The 18667-nt window shown below is 35.1% G+C and overlaps 1 protein-coding gene across 9 annotated transcripts in view; it reads right to left on the minus strand.

Annotated features, from left to right (window-relative positions):
- Positions 1-18667, minus strand: part of TEX9 (testis expressed 9) — a 50717-nt gene that overhangs the window by 22637 nt on the left and 9413 nt on the right. For 4 of the 9 annotated variants that reach the window (XM_070579419.1, XM_070579451.1, XM_070579452.1 and 1 more), the window contains 3 exons: positions 9687-9865; positions 6702-6784; positions 6105-6278 (listed from right to left, as the gene is read on the minus strand). In XM_070579419.1, coding sequence (XP_070435520.1) covers positions 6105-6278; positions 6702-6784; positions 9687-9865 — 436 coding nt within the window. Of the gene's footprint in view, positions 1-6104; positions 6279-6701; positions 6785-9686; positions 9866-11525; positions 11609-12374; positions 12424-18667 lie in introns of all 9 variants that reach the window. The other 5 variants (XM_008516274.2, XM_070579446.1, XM_008516275.2 and 2 more) reach the window with 2 other exon arrangements.

An 18667-nucleotide genomic window follows, 5' to 3' on the forward strand; every position in this document is an offset into this window, starting at 1 on the left:
GAACAAAGAATATTAACAGAAATTTAAAGAACAGTATTTCATAATTATAAAGGGGGCACTAATCAAAACTCTATTATAATCCTAAATGTGCAGGCATCCAAAACAGAGACTGAAAATACAGGAAGTCCAAACAGATATAACTGAAAGGAGAAATAGACAAATCCACAATTCCATCCAGAGAATTCAGCACCAGCACTCCTATCTCAATAATTGATAGAACAAGCAGAAAATCAATAAAGATATAGAACACTTGAACAACACTACCAACAAATTTAGCCTAATTGGTATTTATCGAAGACTCCACTCAACACAGCATAATACATATTCTTTTCAAGTGCACATGAAGTATTCACCAAGAGAGGCCAAATACTGGTCCATAAAACTAGTTGAAACAAATTTTAAAAGAATAAAATCATACAGAGTAGGTTCTTACACCACAGAATTAAATTAGAAATCAATTAACAGAAAGAAATGAAAAATCCCCAATTATTTAGAAATTAAACAATACACTTCTAAACAATCAATGATCAAGGAAAAACAGGAAGGAAATTAGAAATTGCTTTGAACCTAATGAAAATATCAAGACAGTATCAAAATTTGTGGATGCAGATAAAGCAGCACTTAAGAGGAAAATTTGTAACTTCAAATGTTTATGTTAGAAAAGAAGAGAAATAGAAAATCAATTATCTAAGATTTTACCTTAAGAATTCTGAAAAATGAGAGTAAATTAAACCCTATTAAGAATGAGGGTAATGCTAAAGATAAGGGTACAAATCAATGAAATAGAAAACTAACAAACAGTAGAGAAAAATCATTGAAGCCAAATGCTCAATGAAATTGATACGTTTCTAGCTAGACTGATTAAGAATAAACCAGAGAAGACACAAATTATTAATATCAAAAATGAAATGCGGTCATTATTACATATCATACAGGCATTATAAATATGATAAAGGAATATTATGGACAAATTTAAGCCAATAAATTTGACTACTTAGATGAATTGGAACAATTACTTGAAAAACACAAATTACCAGAACTGACTCAAAAAGTAACAGAAAATCAAAATAGACTTATGTGCACTAAATAAATGGAATTGGTAATTAAAATCCTTCCAAAAAGAAAACTCCAGCCCACAAAGTTTTACCAATGAAGTATATCAAACATACAGATCAATGTAACAGGCGACTCCAGAAATAGACCTGCACATATAGTCAATTCATTTTCTACACAGGTGCTATACTAATTAAATGGAGAAAGAAGAGTATTTTCAATAAATGCTGTTGATTATCTGTATGAAAAAAATGAACCTTGACCCTTAACCTCACACCATACACAAAATTAACTTGAAATAGATTATAGATCTATTTATATACAACACATATATACATAAAGGCTAAAACCATACAATTTCTATAAGAAAACATAGGAGAAAATCCTCATGACCTTGGGATAGGCAAAGATTTCTCAAATAGGATAAAAAAAAAGCACAAACCACAAAAAAATACATTGGCATTCATCAAAATTTAAAACTACTGCCTTTTGAAAGACACCGTTAAGAAAATAAAAAAGCCAAGTCAGACTGGGAGAAACTATTCACAGTACAAATTCTTCTAGCAAAGGAATTAGACAAGGAAACATAAAGAACTCTTACTATAACCCAATATTTTTTAAATGGGCAAAAGGTTTGAACAGACACATCACAAAAGAAGATATACAAATGACCAATACTTCTGCCTTTCTAGAACAGCTAAAATTAAAAGACTGACAATACCAAGTTTGGGGGAGGATACAGACTAACTGGAACTCTCACATATTGCTAGTCAGAATGAGAAATGGTACACTGTGGAACACAGTTTGACAGTTTCTTAAAAAGTTAAAGATACACTTTCCATAAATCCCAGAAATTCTACTCCTAGGTATTTATCCAACATCATGAATGATATTGGATCCTTTTACACAAAAACATGTGTCTACACAAAACATTTGTACATGAAAATTCATAGTGGCTTTATTTCTAATAGCCCAATGCTGGAAACAACCCAAATGCCCATCAACTGGTGAAGAGATAAACAAAATGTGGTAAATCCATAAATAAATACTACTCAGCAATACAAGGGAATAAACCACAAAACACACAATAACATTGATGAATCTCAAAAACATTATGCTGAACAAAAGAAGCCAGACCCAAAAAAGTACGTATTTATGATTCCATCTATCTGAAATTTTAGAATAAGAACAACCAATCTGTAGTAAAAGAGTGCAGCTCAGTGATTGCCTGGGGCCATGCTTAGAGACGGGATTTACAGGGAAGGGACACAAAAGAAATCTGCAGGGGGGTGATAGAAATTTTCTTTATCTTGATTGTGACGGTGGTTATAAGGATGTATTAATTTGTCAAAACTCAATGAATTCTACAATTAAAGCAAGTATATTTTATTAAGTTATTCCTCAATATTAAGTTGATTTTTACATAGAGATCATCAAAAGAAAAACAAAATCCAATGCTGAAATAAAATGCTTTCTGTTTTTATATTTTAGAAATGACTCCATCTGTTAGTATTAGCAGCTAAAATAAGTTAATACACATAATCATTTTTTAAATAGTTGGCTTTTGCAAGTTTATAGAAGCAGCTTCATCAAACCCAAGCTTTGTTTCGCATTTCTGCAAACTGTACATTGAGATTTGTTTCTAGAGATAGAGAAAATGAATGGAATTAGCAAAGAAAGATTCAGTCTTGAGTTCCACATAACCCGTAAGAGTTGTTACACCTCTCTGGCTGGTAGGTAGACAGGGATTCAAGTTGGAAGTTCAGAGCCAATGAAAGTTAACATAAAAAGCTTCAGATAGCCAATGCATCATAATTGCTTAGTTCATTCATTGTGAACCCAAAGTTTCAGATATTCAACTCTATACAGCAATGAGATTTTGGAACAGCTGTGTGTTTAAGTCCATTTAATTGGAGGAGGCGGGAGGGGAGTAGAGAAAGAGCCTACATGATTTGTAGAAAGAACAGACTCTGGAGTCCATCTGACAAACACGGTTTGAATCCTGCTCTGCCACTCCTGTATGACCTTGGGCAATTTGCTTAAACTCTCAGATTCAGTTTTTCCCTTGCTGTAAAATGTGTTTTGCCCGGCACATAGCACTCAAAAAATGTTAGTTCCCTTTCTGCCTATACATAGAGTTATAATCATGTAGTCCTTTGAGAATATTAATCTATTGTCAGAGTACAGGATACAATGGATAAGGAAAAGAAAAAGGATATAAAATAATCAGGGAGGAGAATTCAGAAATAACATAATAATAGCTTGAACCAAGTAGTGGCAATGGAAATTGAAAAAAAGAGATGAATGAAAAACAATTGGAAGAAAGAATGCACAGGACTGGGTATGAGGGTCAAGAACAAGAAAAGAATTAAAGACTTGGCAAGGTTTCAAGATTATGTGAGATTAGAGCAGTGATGTGCCAGAGCTTGCTTGCACGATGACAAATGGTAAAGTGTCATGACAAACTAAAACAGTTGTTTCCAGATACAACACTTTTTTTTCAGACCATTTGTCTATGTTTCTTAGATCAATAGAAATATAATACAAACCACAGACGTAATTTTAAATTTTCTAGTAGTCACTTTAAGAAGAGGTAAAATTAATTTTAATACTGTATTTCACTTATCTCAAATCCAAAATATTATCATTTCAACATGTAACCAATATACAAAATATTTATAAGATTTTACATTCTTTATTCTTTTTTGTATTTAGTCTTCAAAATCCGATGTTTATTTTACACTTACAGCATGTCACAATTTGGACTAGCCACATATGGTGAGAGACTGCCAATCAGACATCCATTCAATGTCACACTCCTCAGCAATAAAAAGAAACCAATGACAACATGGGTGAATCTCACATGCTCTATGCTAGGGAAAAGGCCAAAATATAAGAACCAAACACAGATCAGTGGCTGCCTGGGACTGGGAGCAGGGGAGGACTTGACTAAATTCACAAGAGACGTTTTGGGATGATGGAACTGTTCTATATCTTAATTATGGGTATGGTTAAGTGACTATGCATTTGTCAAAACTCAAAGAAATGTATACTAAAAAGGATGATTTACAGTACATAAATTATATCTCAATAAATCTAATGCTAAAAATTTTATTACCAAAGATAATGCTATTTATACAAGACCAAAATGTTTAAAAATAGGCTCTTTTATATGAAAATATGACATAGTAATGAAGATGGCATATTTTCTTACTACTTAAATCTCAATACATGCTATATTACGTAATTTTTATGGCTGTCTTGCAAAGTAATACTGTACAGTATGTTTCATTTTTATTAACACAATGTTACATTAATATAAAAATTTTTAAATAGGATAGCTTATCTGAAATATATCCTCCCCTTAGATATCACACCAAAAGCACAGGCAACTAAAGAAAAATTAGATAAATTGGACTTTAAAATTAAAAACGTTTGTGCTTTGAAGGACACTATAAAGAAAATGAAAAGATAACCCAATGAGTGGTTTCATGGAGAAATATTTGCAAATCATATATCTGATAAGGGACTTGTATCTAGAACATATAAGGAACTCTTACTACTCAATAATTTAAAAATTCCAATTTAAAAAAATGGGCAAGGGGCTGGCCCAGTGATGTAGTAGTTAAGTTCACATGATCCACTTTGGCGGCCCAGGGTTTGCTAGTTCAGATCCCAGGAGCAGACCTACACATGGCTCATCAAGCCATGCTGTGGCAGTGTCCCACATACAAAATAGAGGAAGACTGGCACAGGTGTCAGCTCAGCAGCAATCCTCCTCAAGCAAAAAGAGGAAGATTAGCAACAGATGTTAGCTCAGGGCCAGTCTTCCTCACCAAAAAACAAACAAATAAATAAAAATGGGCACAGGATCTCAGCAGACATTTCTCCAAAGAAGATATACAAATGGCCAATAAGCATATGAAAAGATCTTCAACATCATTAGCTATCAGGGAAATGCAAATCAAAACCACAATGAGATAACTACTTCACACCATTAGGATGGCTATAATCAAAAAGATAATCTGGGGGCCAGCCCTGTGGCCTAACAGTTAAGTTCGGTGCACTCCACTTTGGCGGCCCAGGTTTGGTTCCCGAGTGTGGACCTACACCACTCATTGGCGGCTATGCTGTGGGGGCGACCCACATACAAAAAAGAGGAAGATTGGCACAGATGTTAGCTCAGGGTGAATCTTCCCCAGGAAAAAAAAAAAGATAAAAATAATCTCACATGAATTGGTGAGGATGTGGAGAAATTGGAGTGTGGAAATGTGAAAATGGTGCAGGTGGTTTGGAAAATAGTCAGCAGTTCTGCAAAATGTTAAACATAGGGTTATCATATGATCCAGCAATTTAACTCCTAGATATATACCCAAGAGAAATGAAAACATATGTCCACACAAAAACTTGCACATGAATGTTCATAGCAGCATTATTCAAAATAGCCAAAAAGTGGAAACGATTCAAACGTCCATCAACTGATAAACAAATAAAATGTGTTATATCCTTTTACCCCTTAAAAAGGAATATTACTCTATAAAAAGGAATGAAGTACTGATACGTGTTACAATGCAGATGAACCTTGAAAACATTATGTTAAACAAAAGATCTCAGTCACCAAATACCACATACTATATGATTCTATGTATATGGAATGCCCAGAACAGGCAAATATATCAGGACAGAAAATTGATTAGAATTGCCTAGGGCTGGAGGGGACTGGGGGAAGAGGGTTGGGGTATTGTGTGGCTAAATGGTATGGGGTTTCTCTTTGGGGTGATGAAAATGTTCTAAAATTGATAGTGGTGATAGTTGCACAACTCTGTGAATATAGTAAAAGTCACTGAATTGTATACTTTAAAATGGTGAGATGTATGTGAATTATATCTCAATAAAGCTGTCAAAAATACTCTCCTAGACATGGGGGAAGAATTTTTAGTAAATAGTAACAAAATAACTGAACAACCAAAAGTGGCGTCTATACAAACATGCAACTTGAATGTTTCAGAGCATCTTTGGCATTAAGTTAGGAAAAATAGCAAAATTATTACCCTTTCTACTGAAGACAGCTGTTGCTGTAATCCAACACATTTTTTGTTTGCTTCTTCGAAAAGAGTTTTATATTTTTCTGTTTGAGACTGTTGCAAATTAATTGTTCGCTGCTGTCTCACACAATCTTCTTCAAAGTTTTTTACTTGAGACTTTAAATCCTGAATTTCATCCTCCTGTAGTTATGAAATTATAGATTATGTGAAAAAATGCACAAGATTTGGTATCAAAACACAAAGCAGAAAACAAGAGGAGCTTCATATGATCTTTGATGAGATATTTATACCCATTTCATGAAGAAAAACAAATTATATTCTATTTTCATCTTCAAAAATGGAAGTCAGATGTCTTACTTAATAGCTTACACTTGTAAGTCTAATATAGAGAATTCTAATTGCTAACAAGTATTTAAAATTCTTTAGGCTCTGTGAAACTTCACCATCTGCAGAACAAAGTTCAGTATTTACATACAATTTTTGAATTCAAAATTTAACTCTGAATTATATTTCAATGAAGCTATTTTTAAAATATAACTGAAATTGCTCCTAAAATGTCTTTGAATATTAGAGCATTTATTTTGAGAGGTTTTAAAAACTTACCTTTTTATTGCATTCACACACAACATTATCCAATTCCTCCTGCATGACACGGAGTTTGGCCTTTAAAAATCTGATCTGTGCCTCTGTGGATGTAAATAATTATATTTATTATCTTTTGCTGAATCTAAGATACCATCAATTATAAGACAGACCATTATTTTATGAGGGAAAAAAATAAATGCTCAAGATGGGGATTCCAACAGGAGATCCCTGTTTAGGAACACCAAAGACACTAGCTCCCCCGAATGTAAAGGTAAATGAAAAACAAATCCGCCTAGGAGAAAGGAAGTGTTCACACCCACATTGGAACCAAGTGAGAAAAAGGGAAAAAACCCAAAAACCTCTCCTGAGACTCTGAACCACAAGCCAGTACTCATACACGTTTGCAGACTGAATTCATACTCACCATGGTGGTCCAAAGCACCTCAAACAGAATTAAAGTGGTCTCAGGTCGGTACTGTCCGCAAGTGTTTGGCAGAAACAAATACAAACCCTCTATAGCAAAACTCAGCTTCAATCCTAGCCATTGTGATTACAAAATGCCACTGACTGTAATATGCAGCCCGATTTCACAGAAGTTAAAATATAGTGTGTGTGTCTTAGGAGCAAAGACACACACTAACACCTTACTGCAGGAGCTTTCTCCCACAAACCCTCATGAAGATCCGCCTTGGGTATTTCATTGCTAGCAAAAGTTTTTTATTCAATAATATCAGCAGTAAATCTTTGAGGTTTATAGGCCTATAAAAGTAAGTAAAGTGAAAACTGAACTTAGAACTCACTCATAATTCATTCAATCATTCAGTCAAAAAATAAACACTAAGTCTCTACAATGTTCCAGGCACAGTACGGATATTATAAGACAAGCCTTGCCCTCACGGAGCTTATTTTGAGTAAACACTCTGAACTGTCTCTGAGAAGTCAGTAGGATGTATCTGGCAGAGTACAGAATGTCTCCATACATAACTTTCTGTTCCAAAACTCTTCTTACGAAGCGTCCCCAGTGTTACCACGGAGCTGATGAACCATGGTTGGCTCTAACCCCACCCAGATCTCTAGCCTCAACTCTCCTTCTAGCCTCTCATGTAACCCCAGGTTAGCAAGGGATAGAAGGAAAATGATAAATTTAAAAGTGTAAAGTTTGCAGTAGTTGGTCTCTAGGGGGAAAGAAGGAAGAAAGAATGGCAGAACATGACTTTTTCCCAACTCTTTCTCTCCCCAACTCTAACCTCAGTAGTATCATCAAGGAGCTGAGTGCTCTGGTCTCTCTGGAGGTCCACAGCACTAACCTCCCCTCCCCATCCCACGCCAACTTTAGGCTTACAAAGCAGTCTGTGCCACTAAACTGCTCTTTGATCTTTTCCTACCCCAAGTAATCCAGCCATTCTAGGCAATCATATGGAATAAGAGAAAGCTCCCCTTAAAGGGGGACACCTAGGCCAAGGACTCTGAAAAGGGAAGACAGAGAGGCAAAGTGGCAGAGAGGTGATTCAGCAATAAGAAAAAAGCAGCAATCTAAGGTAGTCTGTCTGTGCAGGTTTCCTGTATCTAGGAGAAGGAACACTGTAATAGGGCCCTCGGTACCTGTGTACGGAGGAACAGCAAACATCTGACCACTGTGTCTTTGAAGGCATCTTAACAGAGACATAACGGCAACTTCCTGCTTCACGTACCTTCCCTCCTGACAACTATCCCCAGAAAGCTTGGATAGGTCAGTAAACGTAATAAATGCAGATGAATTGCTCCTCATTTATGACTAACTAGCAAGCAACACAATAATCATTACACATAAATTGTTATGATTTTCACAGAATCAGAGAATTTTAAAGATAAACTTTATGATCAGCTAATTCCAAGTGCTAAATTTTCAAAAGAAGAAACTGCTATTTCAGAGGAGCTACACGGCTTGCCTGAACTCATAATTAATTATAGTTTAGCATTAACTATATTCATATGCACTCAATTGTCTTATTTTTTGCTTACAACAGCAAAGAAGTTGCTCTTCTTCCCAGGGTAGGATATCGTTTTTTATTTCTCTCCCTGCTGGGGGTGGGTAGCAGGGAGCAATTCCAGACATCTCCACCTGCCTAGCTCCACTACAAGGCTCTTACCCAGAAGGCCATTGATTCAACGTGAGATGCGCCAACCACCATTTATTTCTATTCTGATTACCTGTCCAGGGAGTAGGGAAGGCCTGCTGGGAGGGGACAGGGGTCCCAATGAGAGTTTGCTTTAGGCCTGGAGCCCCATGATTCCTTGGCCCCCATGTGTCCCACATGGAAGAGGAACCAGGATGATGCTTTGCCTGTCAAGATAGTGACCTGGGCCCTGAGTCCAACACTCCAGAATATGTCTAAAATTCAACAATTTTAGAGGCATTCCTGGTAACTAATGTAATGTTTTCACATGACCGAAACTTAGTATTTTTCTAGTGGTACATAAAGAATGAGTTTATAAGAAAAAAATAATATTCATTAGAAAACTCATTTGATTATTTTACCTGATGTTACATCAATAATTCATTTATCCTTTTGCATCTGTTGATTTAACATTCAATAAATAGAATACAGTAACATTAAATAAAAGGACTTCAAAGAAACATGGTTTTTAAAATTATTTTAATGTTTCAATGACAAGCTATGGGGCATTTTAACCTTAATTGAACAGTGGTCAATGAAAGCAATACTATGTAGTCTTTTTCATTTTTACTTTTTATAATGGAAAATATCAAACATACAAAAGTAGAGAGACTAGTTCAATGACACTCTACTTACCCATCATTCATTTCAACAATTATTCACTCATAACCAATTTTATTTCATCTATAATCCCACTCATTCCTTCCACCACCATGTCCCACTAGATGATTTTGAAATAAATGCAAGACATCACAATACGTTTTTTAAATGCAAGGAAAATAGTTCCCAAATACCCTTTTCTAAGCAATTGTGATATAAGGACAAAAATAAACAAAAGGAAACCTACCTGTTCCGATGTCTTTACTAGCACCACAAAAAATATCATCATCTATATAATCAGGTAAGCCTTCTTCCTCCAGTTGCCCTTCAATTTTGCTAATTGTTTTTGCAAGAGAAAAGTCTGAGAAATCCTCTGGAATGGCAACATCATTGGCAGTTTGTACATCAGGGTATTTCAGTTTTATACTAAAAAAAATGCATATTATATATATTATAAAAAGGAGATATGACTCCTAGATACGGCTTTTATCCAAATAACAAAGCAGATAAAAATTATTATGAATTTTAAATTTACGATGAAATCTACGATTGCTACTTTCAAGGATTCTAAGAGACTTAGCAGACTTTCAGTCCTTTTGAATCACACAACCACAGAGCTAGGGAAGGCTTTATGGGGCCCGTTAGTCTAGACATTGCCTCTGAACAAGTGAACAGCAAAACCAAGAGTACTGAGTTTGACCTAGTCAAATCCGGCCTGTGTCTTTTAATTTTACATGCCGCTGGAGAAGAACTGTAAAAACTGATATTGCTCTAGCCATAATTCTGCAGACACTGAAGAATAATACCTCTTGAGAAAGCATTACAGAATGAACAGTTATTAGCGCAAACTCAACATTTTTTTCCACCTGAAGAAACACATTCTAACCAGGATCAAAGTTGACCAAAAAGTTGGATTTGACTTTTTTAATGAGGTAAAGGAATAAATACGAAACAGAAGTCACTTCTAAAGGCATTTAGGACTGGGCCAGACCTAACTCATCAAGGTTCTAAAGCCGTAATTATAAATTTTTACTTATTTTAAAGCCAAAATTACTTTTCACACATAAGCAAAGGCTTCAAATTTATTTTGGAAAAACAATCTTTTCTTTAAAAGGTAAACTTGAAGTCTGAAAATAAGATAATCCTTTCCAGTTATGTATATATGTAGTATATGTTTTCTTTTCCTTTATCAATCTATTTTAAAGGTTTTATTTTTCCTTTTTCTCCCCAAAGCCCCCCGGTACATAGTTGTATATTCTTGTCAATCTATTTTAGATTTTCTCTTCCTCATCCCTTCACTCTATTTTTTTCTCTCTTTTATTAAGAAAAAAATTACTTAGCCAATTAAAAGACAAGAACTAATAAAGATTTTCCCAGAACTATAATGTAATTATCAGTTTGGGGAAGTAGTAGACATGTAAATTTAATGACTTCCTGTGAATAAGAAGCTGGCTGATGCAACCCACAGCAGGCGTGGCCCTCCTGTTCTAGGCCTCCTGTTCTAGAGAGCTCCTGGGTCCCCTTTTTATGCTTAAAATACTAAGAATAGTCTCGAATTCTTTCTCACCAAAAACAATAAAATGTAAATTATAATTGTACTATAGTCTTATTTAGAGCATGCCAAGTCATTCTGTATCTCAATATACACAAAAATGTAATGGTGCTCTGTTAAATGCTCAAAAAGCGTAAAACTATTTAGTCCATTTGAGAGAACTAGGTAGAGAAAGACACCTAGGTTCTAGTTTCAGTTCTAAGAAAATCTCTCACGAAAAATAACACAAAAAATTTTAAATGTAGCGATTTTGTTTAAGAAAACAATACAAAATGTTCATTAACTGCTGCAAGACACATCTGAGTAGAAAACGTTTCAAATTATTGAATATGACTAAGATATATACAGTGTAATTTTGTATATTTTGGGTATAAAAAGATCTGGAGAAACAGAAAGAGCTTAATAATTAAGAATGATGATACTGTGAATTATAAAACTAAACAAAAAACTAGAAAGAGCTTAATAATTAAGAATGATGATACTGTGAATTATAAAACTAAACAAAAAACTAATACTTTTTAAACTGTACTATACCTCGAGTTTGTTTTCCTTCCTTTATTTGCAGAGTGTAGTTTGTTTTGAACCTTATTTAGTGGATCAATGTTTTTGGTCTTTGGCTACATGAAAAGAATTTAAACCACTGATTAATTAGATTCTATTTATTTGCCAAGGAAAGCAATTTTTTAATACACAGAATTGCTAGTTTACTATATAGAAGCATTACTATTTTCATGGAATTAATCTAATTGTATTGTAAAGAATCCTGGAATTGTATAGCTGGAAAATACCTAGATTTCATCAGGACCAAGAGATTCAAAGATAAGGAAAATGAGTCCCAAAGATTCAAGGATATTCAGCTAGCTAGTGGAATGTTAGACTGGATGTCCTGACTCAGAATTTAGTCCTCCTCACTGATCATTCCCCAGACAGGCCTTCACGTACACTTGTCCTAGATCCCCATGGCTGGGGACCTTGCAGACCCCAGTGTACACAGCACCTGCAATAGTGATCTCTACGCTGCAAATATTTAAACGAATGAATAAACCTTTAAATCACCGTCTTTGTATATGAATACTTTCTTTTTCAGGCCTTCTAGCTAGTAAATTTGGGCTTCAGAGAGAAAACTAAAAATCCTTGGTTACAGATTCATTTCGTTTTGAATTTTTTCCAATGTTTCTCCAAATTGTTCTGTGAAAGTATGAGACAAAAAAGAACTCAATTTATTATGTGAGCAACAATTCATGAAGGCATCTCTTCTGAGTATCAAGGCTTCTATTCTATTTCTATAAAGCCATACCCCTTCTCTGTTTTGCCTAAGAAAAGCCTGAAAAGTAACCTAAATTCTACAGAATGTAATTATGTTCACAAAGTTTGATTTCATACCTTAGTTTCCGAATGTACATGAACTGTCCCTTCAGATGACAATAGACCTCTACAGACCAAAAATAAGCATTATGAATTAAGAATAGGTGATACTAAGGCTGAGACACGATAAAATTCAACAGCAATTACATTTGAAAGGGAAAATAAACAACTATCAAGTAGACTTTGCTATAATTCTATTACGCACATGTTAATTGATTTTGAATGAGTGTCACAAACAAGAAAAGTGCTTTGGTTAAATAATTCACCTTTGAGAAGATGTACCATGATGTCAATATTGTTGTAAGAAAGTACAGCACAAATTTTAACAAATGGAAATCATAAGGAGTGATTATTGGCTACACACAAAGATTACCTATTTTACAAACAGGGCTTTTTATTGTGAGCTCACCCATTGTTATTCTTTGTCTAATGCATTTAAATACTTGGTCAATGTCTGTTTTCTCCATTACATTGTGGACTCCACGAGAGTACGAATCATGTCTGCCTTGTTCACTGCTCTATGCCTAGTACTTGCCACAGTAACTGGCATATAAACTCTTAAATTGGCACTAAATATTTGCTAACTGTATTAACAAATTCATCTAAAATACAATTCATTTTTATGGACAAAATATGTTTGTAGTTTAAAATGAAGAGTGATTATGGGAGTCTGCAAACTATGGCCCACACGCTGAATCCACCACATCCATTCCTTTACTCATTGTCTAGAGCTGTTTTCACACTAAAACCAGAAAGTTGAGTGGTTGTGACAAAGACTGCATAGCCCACAAATCCAAAAATATTTACTCTCTGGCTCTTTACAGGAAAAGTTTGCCTACCCCTCATCAATTTTCTAGATCCTCGCCAACACATGTGTTAATATTTCTGAAAACCTACCAAGTTAGTATCTATTGTTGCTACGAAAAAAAAACTAAGAAATTACATCAAACCCCTGAGAACTCCTACCCATAGTAGAGGACAGAAAAACAACATTTCTGTCCATCAGATGCCACCTCTCGAACTAGTCATATATAGGTTTTTTCAATATTAAACACAAAGATATACTTAGATGGATATTATTAAATATGACTATGACCTCTTAAAGAACTAGAAATAGCTCTGGGGAAAAGACAAGGCTTTCAAAATATCTTAAAATTACAGAGATTAAAGAATCACTCTCACATATGACATGAAAGGTTTTCAAATTTTATACAAATTTTAAGTGTCCTCTTTAATCACCCTCATTTTAAATAATATTTGCCATTTCCTTACATTTTCTACACCTTCCATATGCCTCCCCCACCACATACACATACCTATCAGCTAAAAGACATTTAATGGTTATGTTCCTCCTTCAGGTTGAACAGAGCGCTATTACTTGCTAGTGTATTTCCATGAAAAATCAACTAAACAGTACAATCATGTGCTGCTTAATGACTGGGACACATTCTGAGAAGTGTGTTGTTAGGCAATTTTGTCATTGTGTGAACATCACAGGGCGTACTTACACAAATCTACATGGGATAGACTACTACACATCTAGGCTATATGGTACTAATCTTATGGGACCACTGTCACACATGTGGTCTGTCATTGACTGAAACATCGTCATGCAGTGCATCAGTGTATTCTGATTATTTATGTAAAACTTCTCCATGAAAGGTTTTGCGTGTTTTATGATTTAAATGATTTGTGTGGTGAACCTTGCTTCCAGCAGACTGAGGGATATGTATGCTATACTATTAGGGAACTAAATTCTTATTTCCCTACCATATTACTTGACAGAGGAACCCTGGATGTTGAAGACCTATTCTAATATAGACTGCCTGACTATAATCATTTAGGTGAATTATCATTGATCCAAGCTAACATGGATTGTCTCTTTATAGAATTACCTCCCATCCTTAGCAATTCCCAATAGTCAAGCGCCATGTTTCACATGGTACAAGCCATCTGTTCAAACAGTAGCATTAAAAAAAAAGAGCCGCCTGATCTAAACAGAGGTGTCACCACCACTTTGCACTTAAAAAAATTTAGTAAAAGAAAACCAACAGATTTATTTTCATGCTTGTGAAATCAGTCTCTCACCTGCTTCAACAGACACTAGGGATTAGCTGTCGTTACCATCATTTCAATCTTTTCATTTACTGGATAAAAGCTGTGCCAAATTTTATTTGTAATCCAAATTTTGGAATTTTGATAACTGTTAAACATGATTTTCCATAAAATATTGGACAGCGTTACATATAATAAGGATGAATAGTTTCACATTATACGTACACATATATATGTATATATCAAATGATGATGTAAAAAAAGTATTTTTTATGAAAAATTTGTTTAAATTTCAAAAACCATTAAAAAGCAACATACTAGGCATTAAGTCCTCGGGAGCAGGACCTGGTCTATTTATCCACCATTGTACCACCAATAGCTGAACCTGGCACCAATGGTGTTTAAAGATTATTTTTGTAGGTTTACTGAGATATAATTTGCATATGGTAAAATACACCCTTTTTAGATGTACAGTTCTATAAATTTTAACAAACTTATATGGTCATGAAACCACCACAACAACCAAGATAGAGAATATTTCTGTCATCCCAAAAAGTTCCCGCGTGTCCCTTTGCAGTTAATCCCCTTCTCTCCCACTGAGCCCCACACAACCACAGATCTGATTTCTGTCCCTACAGTTTTTACCTTTTCTGAAATGTCAAATAAATAAAATCATACAGTATATACACTTTTTAGTCTGGCTTCTTTCACTTAGCATCGTGTTATTGCCCTATCAGTAGTTCATTGCTTTTTATTGCCAGGAGTATTCCACTGCATTAACATATAATTTGTTTATCCATTCACCACTTGATAGATATGAGTTGTCCCTAGTTTTTGGCAATTATGAATAAAACTGTAATAAACATTTGCATACAGGTTTTTGCTAGGACACAGGTCTTCGTTTCTAGAGAGGAATTGCTGGATCGTATGCAATAAAACTTTTGACCTAATGACTGATGTTCCAATATTTCAAGTATGAGACGAATATACTGGCACTTAAGTTACACATTTCTTTGTTGTTTCTACGCCCTCTAGGTGTTTAAACGTTATACCCTTTAACAGCTGTGCAATTCTCACAGCCTGCTTCTTTATCTTAGAAGACCGAGAGGACCCATAGCTCTTTCAAGATTTAAGTAGTCACAAACAGTTTTAGTCCATCACTCAAAGTTTCTTCGCTAGTACAACTCTCAAAAACTCATTTCTTACTATTTGATTCCAGTCAGTTCCCTGTGTCATTACCACACCCACGGTTCTTTCCAAGACTATTTCTTTACTTTACCTTGAACACCTCTCTCTCCCCTTCCATCCTTCTGTCCATCCTCCACTTTTCTCTCCCCCCACCAATTTAAAAATGGGTTACTTTGAAGTTGTCAGGCTTCTATGGAGAGAATACGCCTTTAGTTAGATTTTTGCCTTGAGCCATTTTATCCAACTGGAAAGTTTCACTAGGTGCTATTTAATATGATCCTTGCCCTGAAGAACCTTAATCCATTGGAAAGTTTTACCAATAGTTGTGAAGAGCATACCTTTACTCTGATCTTTGCCTCAAAGTTGAGCTTTAACAGGCTTTTGCTACTCAAAGATTTGTCTCAATTTTCTCTCATAATTTTGAGGTCTAAAAGCAGCTAACTCTACACAGCAAGAGTGATCAAGACAGTGTAGTGCTGGTATACAAATAGATACACACATCTATGACACAGAATTGACAGTCCTAAAATAAAACTGTGTCTCTGGTCAGCTTATTGACAAGGGTGCCAAGACCATTCAATGGGGGAAAGAATACTCTTTTCAACAAATGGTGCTAAGACAACTGGACATCCACATGCTAAAGAATGAAGGTTAACCCTTATCTCATGCCATACACAAAAATTAATTCAAAATGGATCAAAGACCTAAAGGTAAGAGCTAAAACTATACTACTTTCCTATAAAGAAATAGAGGAGTGAATCTTAATGACCTTGGATTTAGCAATGGATTTCTAGAGTAACTCCAAAAGCACAGGCATCCAAAAAGCAGATAAATTGGACCTCATCAAAATTAGAAGCAGGCAACTTTTCCAATATTACAAGGCCTATAATTCCTAGAATCTCCATATTTCCTTTCATGTCTGTTTGCAAAAAGGCAATTCTTTCCCAATTTGTCTTTCTTATAACGCTGCACCAAATACAGCTAATAGTAACAGTGCTTACTAATACTGTTTTCCCATCTCTTTCCCTAGAGCACAAGTTCATTAGAAATCTGTTCTGCCTCCCAGTTTACCAAAGGTGACAGTTTTACTAAATTCATTGCCACTACATACCAGCATTCCTCTATCTTTCCAGCCTCCAATGTCAGTTTCCTTGCCACTACCACCTGACTACAAAGCTAAACCCGCACTTACAGCACCCTACTCTCAACGCCAACTGCTGCATTCCTTAGGACGGGCTAAGATATTAACCCCAAATCTCAGGGGCTTAACAAACCCAAAGTAGCAGCAGAAAGAGAGGGGAGGCCCTTTTTTCCTTATATTCCACATGGTCACCCAGAGACCAGGCTGGGAGGTTTTGCCAAACAAATTTTCACTGATCATGGCAAAGAAAGTTAGCTGAAAGTTCAGACACCAACTCCTGTCTCTTCAGGCTTGGAAGAGAATGATTTGACTTCTGCTCATAGCAAGAGACTTGGAAGATCTGGTGATCACCATTGCCCCTACTACAAGATCTTATAGGTTTATTCACACAGATCCTCTACTTTTCCTGTTAAATTTATTCCTAAATATTTTTTTGGTTCCCTAATTTCTTGACATATCTGAAGTTCATGTAAAATTCAAGGAAAGAAAAGATCTAATATATTTTATTTTTGCTAATTTGTTTATTTTTACCTAATCTTCATACACAATTTTAAAAGAAAGGCAGAATCTGTGAGAACAGGTTTAGAAATCTTATCAACTGTGGCTTGGATTTCAGTGAAATCACATACTATCTCTACGTCCTTGGGTAAGCTACTGAACTCCTCAAAGCTGCAATTTCCTCATGTTTAAAATGAGGACAATAACATTTATTTCAAAATACTTTGAGAATTAAATGAGATAAAGTAGGTGAAGGGTTTACATTTTGTCTGACTGGTAGAACTCCCCAGCTATTAGTATTTTATATATTACGTATTCTTCAAGTTACAGATTTCAAATACTTACCTGCAAAAAAGTTTTATATAATAAAAGATCCACATACATCATCAAAAAAAAGGGTGTTTTCCCTGACTTAAAACTATATTACAAAGCTTTAGTAATCAAAACAGTATGATATTGGCATAAAAACAGACACAGAGATCAATGGAACAGAATAGAGAGCCCACAAATAAAGCCACACATATATGGTCAATTAATTTATGACAAAGGAGTCAAGAATATACAGTGGAGGAAGGACAGTCTCTTCAATAAATGGTGCTGGGAAAACGGGACAGTAACATGTAAAAGAATGAAAGTGGACCACTATCTTACACCATATACAACAATAAACTCAAAATGGACTAAAGGCTTGAATGTATGACCTGAAACCATAAAACTCTTAGAAGAAAACATAGGCAGTAAGCTCCTTATATCAGTCTTGGCGGTAATTTTTTGGATTTGACACCAAAAGCAAAAATAAACAAGTGGGACTACATCAAACTAAAAAGCTTCTGCACAGCGAAGGAAACCATCAACAAAATGAAAAGGCAACTTACTGAATGGGAGAAATTATTTGCAAACCAAATATCTGATAAAGGGTCAATATCCTAAATATATAAAGAACTCATAAACTCAATAACAAAAAAATATCTAATTTAAAAAATGGGCAGATGATCTAAATAGACATTTTTCCAAAGAAGATATACAGATGGCCAACATCTACATGAAAAGAAGCTCAACATCCCTAACCAACAGGGAAATGCAAATCAAAACTACAATGAGATAGCACCTCACACCTGTTAGAATGGCTATTATCAAAAAGACATGAGATGACACTGGTCCCATGGCCAAATAGTTAAAGTTCTGCACACTCTGCTTCAGCGGCCTGAGTTCATGGATTTGTATCCTGGGTGAGGACCTACTCCACTCATCAGCCATGCTGTAGACACATCCTACATAAAAAATAGAGGAAGACTGGCACAGATGTTAGCTCAGGGCAAATCTTCCTCACCAAAGGAAAAAAAAAAAAGATGAGATAAGATGAGGACATGGAGAAAAGGGTCCCCTTGTGCATCATTCATGGGAATGTAAACTGGTGCAGCTACCATGG

This window comes from Equus przewalskii, chromosome 1 (genome assembly GCF_037783145.1).
Source record: "Equus przewalskii isolate Varuska chromosome 1, EquPr2, whole genome shotgun sequence".
NCBI classification, from domain to species: domain Eukaryota; kingdom Metazoa; phylum Chordata; class Mammalia; order Perissodactyla; family Equidae; genus Equus; species Equus przewalskii.